Source organism: Anneissia japonica, unplaced genomic scaffold, assembly GCF_011630105.1.
Source record: "Anneissia japonica isolate Jap-2015-1 unplaced genomic scaffold, ASM1163010v1 scaffold287921_len548085_cov176, whole genome shotgun sequence".
NCBI classification, from domain to species: Eukaryota; Metazoa; Echinodermata; class Crinoidea; order Comatulida; family Comatulidae; genus Anneissia; species Anneissia japonica.
Genome location: NW_022750794.1, coordinates 401,121 through 406,742, shown reverse-complemented (window position 1 = coordinate 406,742; position 5,622 = coordinate 401,121). Strand labels below are relative to the sequence as shown.

Genomic DNA, 5,622 nt, shown 5'->3' with positions numbered 1-5,622 from the left:
ATATATATATATACATACATACATACATATATATATATATAAATCAAGATATTAAAATAGTAAAATTTAGTAGTGAAAAGATCATTAAGAATTGAAACAGCTGAGTCAAAACATTAATAAAATTATATGCAAGTGTAAGAGTTATAATTATGAGTATTTAAAAGTGGTAGCATAATTTATATTGTATTAATTATAAATTCTATTTTTATAGTTTAATTTAAAATTTAAATAATTAGAAGATATTTTTAATATTCAGCAGTGTAATCTATACATTGCACAAGCATATATATAAGTGAAGTCTTGGTTATTTTGAAATCTACTTTTAGAGGTAGTGAATCAGCATTTCGTGTGTCATACTCATGTCCATCAAACACCATTCATATTTAATTAGAAATTCTATGAGGTGCAGTGTTTTCTTCTTTTAAACTTTACAAATACATCAAAACATGTCCATGCCTGAGTGTGCAGCTCAATGATAAATTCTAAAATCTTATCAACACAACAATGAATTAGCTCTTCTGGCCAATTCTATTTACATATTATTTTATGAAACATATTTTTATAAGAATCACGAAATGTCTTGTTACAAATACCATACACAACTGGATTTAACATAGAATCAATGTATATCGACAAAAAAGAAAGAAAATATGAGAGTGTGCATCGAGTTTTTTCGCCTTGGGTTAGAAAAGCAATGTTGTGAAATAATGAAGGCAGTATGCAGATACTAAAACCACCAAGTATTATTGTAGTTACCCGCGCTGCTTTGAAGTCGCTTCTCTTGGGTTGTACTGCCTGACTGGTTGAAGATGACACCACCTGACGAGCTTTTCTTTTCGCTTCGCAATATATACGCAGATGACAGGCGTACGTTGGAATTATAATACTTATCTTGAAAATGAAATTGGATTCGTTATACATATCCTCATTGTACAATGGCGAGATGATTATAGCGAAATAGAGTAGTCCAATGGTCCACGTAACAATTAGAAACATTACTACCGATCGAGTGTGTACTTTCACAATGTACATATATGGATGCATGATAGCAAAATATCTCTCTGCAACTAAATATAGATGATGAAAAAAGGACAAACTTATAGACCATACCATCATTTTCTGAAGAATCCATCCTACTGTTTCTCCAAGGTACAAAAAGCGTCCGTGAAGAGCAAGACGGAGTACAACTACGATGCCAATAATCCCTGTTAATACATCCACCAACGCCATGCTAGCAAGAATTAGATAACACGGTTGACGCAATGACCGGATTCTAATGACAGAAACAATTACGAATACATTTCCTATCATAATACAAAGTGTTACAAATCCAAAAGGAAATGACAAAGTTTTAGGAAACACACAAATCGAAGTGAAGTCTGTATTGTTCTCTATGTTCCCTTCCATGTTGCAGCATTCATCAGTATCAACGCGTTAAATAAGTCCAAGAAGGGCAGCTCTATTTTCTTGATAGTTCGTTTTGGTTTGCCTTTTTACTTTAATCTTGTTTCATCATAAAACAGCGAGCGTTCGCGAGAGCAACTCTTGCATTTCCCATGATCACCAGAGATGAACTGTCAAATAAATAAGTCAACACAATCCAGTTGTTATTTTAAATCATCTCTATTTGACTGTTCTCTTTATCTTTTATTTCACGACGTCGCAATTGCTGTCAGCTCCAATTGCATCAATCAACGTAACAAACCTATTTTTTTTTTCTTTTGTGGGGTCATCCCACCTTTATTCATCACAAAGACAAAACATTTTTTATAAGCAACGTTGTGGTTACACAATCATCTATAATGCAATATGGCAATGTAATATACTGGAGAAATTTTTGGCATACGTTTTTAAAATGAGTTGTTCAGATAAAAGTTATTCAAAATATTTTCGAATATGTTTTTCCATCATAAAAAGTTGTAACACCATTTGTTCAGATGTTTTAGGACGTTTGCTTTGTAAATGCAAAACGTTCCTAATGAAAACAGATGGTCTATATAAACGTTCCTAATGAAAACAGATGGTCTATATAAACGTTTCCTGTACCAAGCACAAAACTTTTAAAATTTGCTTCAATACCATAATTAATAAGGCTAAAATGATTAATAATATTCAACAGGTCATGTGATTCTGTACAATAAAAAAAATGTCGTCATCTTCAACAACATTGCACTTTGGACATGTATTATCCTCGATAATTTTCCATCTATGTAACCTTTTCCTGGTAGGAACAATACAGTGCAATATTTTATAGTTTATCTGTTTGAGCTTGTTTTCTTTGATAGATTTCACTTTCCATGACCAGGTAAGTTACCGGTCAAATTCTGTATTAAGAAAGTTATGCCACTTTGAGAATTTGTAGGTTCTAAACATTTTTTTTTGATACAAAACAATTATAAATTTGTTTACAGTTCATATTGCAGCAATTGTTTACTACTTGTTGTGTATTATTATGTTTTACATTTTCATTTTTTGAGAATATAATATTTTTCCAGTCCTGTGGAATTGCCATCATTAAATTAGAAAATTCTGATATCTAATTTGATTTATTATTTAACAATAATAATAGCTTATTTGAATTAATGAAGTCGTAACCAATAACAGTATCTTTCATTTTGCGAATACCGGATCTAATCCAGTTTCTATATAAGAGAGAAAATCCATTATAAATTATTAATTTGCTTCCCCAAATTTGTTGCTCCATAATGTCCTCATAGCATGTTGGATGTTTCATTAAACTTTCGTTACATTGGGCTAATGCATGAAGTAATGACAAGTAAAAACCGTGTATTTGTTTGCAGGGTTTTTGATTCCAATTCATATGCGATATATTTTCAATTATATTTCTTGGGGCAAGCTTATTAAAGTACATCATTGGCAAGCGTTTCCAATTTGCTACTTCATCATTATACAAACGTTTTACCCAAGATAATTTAAAGGAAAGCACTTGGGATTTAAAATCAGAGGCCCTAATACCACCGCACTCATAAGAATTAATGAGAGTTAATCTTTTTATTTTTTCCTTTTTTTTTTCTCTCGTATGAAGTCAAAAACAATGCGATCAACTTCTTTGCTGACTCTTTCAGGTGTTTCAATAATACTTGCATTGTACATTAATTTAGACAATCCAGGTGTTTTTGGAATTAAAATTTTTCCAAGAAAATTTCATTTTTGCCATGTATCTAGTATGTTTTTAAAGATTCAATTTTCCAGATGCTAAGTCTGCAATTTTATATGCACCTCTGATCCATCCACTCTTTTCAATACTAATATTACTTTTACACCTCTCCTAACTTGTGATTCATCTATCGTCATTTACACGTTTGTAATAAAGACTTGGATTACTAATGCTCTCTCAAAAGAATGATTTTTTTAATTTCTTATTTTCGCCGCCAAAACGGCCTTCAATGTATCCTTTTTGGTCACTACTAACTATTTTTTATATAACTTTTTGTAATCTTTTTGTTATAACTGACCAAGTATTATTGTAGTTACCCGCGCTGCTTTGAAGTCGCTTCTCTTGGGCTGTACTGCCTGACTGGTTGAAGATGACACAACCAGACGAGCTTTTCTTTTCGCTTCGCAATATATACGCAGATGGCAGGCGTACGTTGGAATTATAAGAGCTATCTTGGTTATGAGATTAAACTAGTTATAAGCATTCTCGCTGTACAATGGTGAGAGGATTATAGCGAACCAGGGCAGTCCTATGATCCACGTAACTACTAGAAATATCACTACCGATCTATTGTGTACTTTCACAATATACATATATGGATGCATGATAGCAAAATCTCTCTCTCCAACTAAATATATATGATGAAATAAAGACGGACTATAGACCATGCCATCATTTTTGAAGAATCCATTCTACTGTTTCTACAAGGTACAAAAACCGTCCATGAAGAGCAAGACGGAGTACAACTACGATGCCAATAATCCCTGTTAATACATCCACCAACGCCATGCTAGCAAGAATTAGGTAACACGGTTGACGCAATGACCGGATTCTAATGACAGAAACAATTACAAATACATTTCCTATAATAATAAAAAGTGTTATAAATCCGAAAGGAATTGACAACATTTTAGGAAACACACAACACGTAATGAAGTCTGTATTGTTCTCTATGTTCCCTTCCATGTTCTGGTTGCAGCATTCATCAGTACCAACGGGTTAGGTAGGTTCAATAAGGGCAGATCTATTTTCTTGAAAGTTCGTATTTTTTGCCTTTTTATTATAATATATTATATTTGCCTTTTTATTATATATATTATATTATAACTGCTATGCAATCATTGGGTATTTTAATATAATACTTCCGGGAAAAAAAACCAGCGATTGCTGATGAGAGCAACTCTTGCATTTTCCCTTCATCACCCGAGCTGAGCTGTCAAATCAAATAAATTGTAAACACGATCATCTATTTGACCGTTCTCTTTATTTAGGCCTATTATTTATATTATAATTTCACAATTGCTGTTAGCATTATTGATTATTCGTCATAACATATGCATAGTAGACACTGTTGAATCTATATGATGGAATAGCCATTATCTAATAAAGAACGTTCAATTTACTTTATTAACAAATTACAATAAAATTAGTCACAAACGTTTTTTTTTTCTTCTATTCATTCATTATTCAATTTGTTTTACATAAATTGCAATCATGTAATGATGTTACAAACTTATACTGTACAATCTATGCGGGATACATACGGAAAATTCCTGATAAAAATGTGTATTTCAAATTTCCCGAAAATGGTATATTTATTTATTTACAAACATATTTTACATGGATAACATTTTCATAAAAAAAAACATGTTCTAACAAATAGTCCATGAATTAAATATAAAGCAAACAATTTACAAAGTTTATTCTGTAAGCTCAATGGTTTTGCTAGTTGCCTCTCATCATTATATTAGCTTATTCTGCTATTAATTACTGTACTTAAAATATTCTTCTGCTCGCCAATTGTATTTCATTTAAACCGTTACTTCATGGTCTGACGGAACCACATCTGGATTCATAGATGCAGAATTTAACTAGAATTATTAAATATATTAACACATGAGTGGATGGATCAGAGGTGCATATGAAATTGCAGACTTAGCATCTGGAATTACCACATTTAACATTGCCAGAAGAGTGAGAATTGAAGTTTAAAAGATGGGAGAATAGATTCAGCCCAGCAAACACAAAACGTTCTTATATTGTTTGCGAACGTAGTGGTTAGGTATGTCACAAAATAACGTTCACACAACGTTGTAAGAACGTTCCTTCAAACGTTGTATGGTTGTGAAATAAGGTTATAAGTACGTAAATATGGTTCTACAAAATAACGTTTTTATCACCAAACTGTAACGTTATTACAACGTTCTTAGAACGTGATATCGTTAGCTGGGAAGATTAAGGCGTTGTCTTTTAGATTTTAAATTTGACAAAACAACGACTATTTGAAATTTCAAATTTATTTATGATTATTATTTATCTATATTTAGTAAACATTCACTCTCTGGATTTTATATTATATTATATTATATATATATACTGTCTCTTATACACATCTGGGTCCCTAATGATCAGCTTCGGCTGGATGGACCACCCTCATTAAAGAT

The 5,622-nt window shown here is 31.7% G+C and overlaps 1 protein-coding gene across 1 annotated transcript; it reads right to left on the bottom strand.

Moving 5' to 3' along the window:
* Positions 1-81: 81 nt before the first annotated feature.
* Positions 82-5,461, bottom strand: LOC117121533 (trace amine-associated receptor 13c-like). Its single transcript, XM_033266762.1, has one exon. It carries the CDS (start codon positions 1,405-1,407, stop codon positions 529-531), a length of 879 nt encoding a protein of 292 aa, XP_033122653.1. The 5' UTR covers positions 1,408-5,461; the 3' UTR covers positions 82-528.
* Positions 5,462-5,622: the final 161 nt, after the last annotated feature.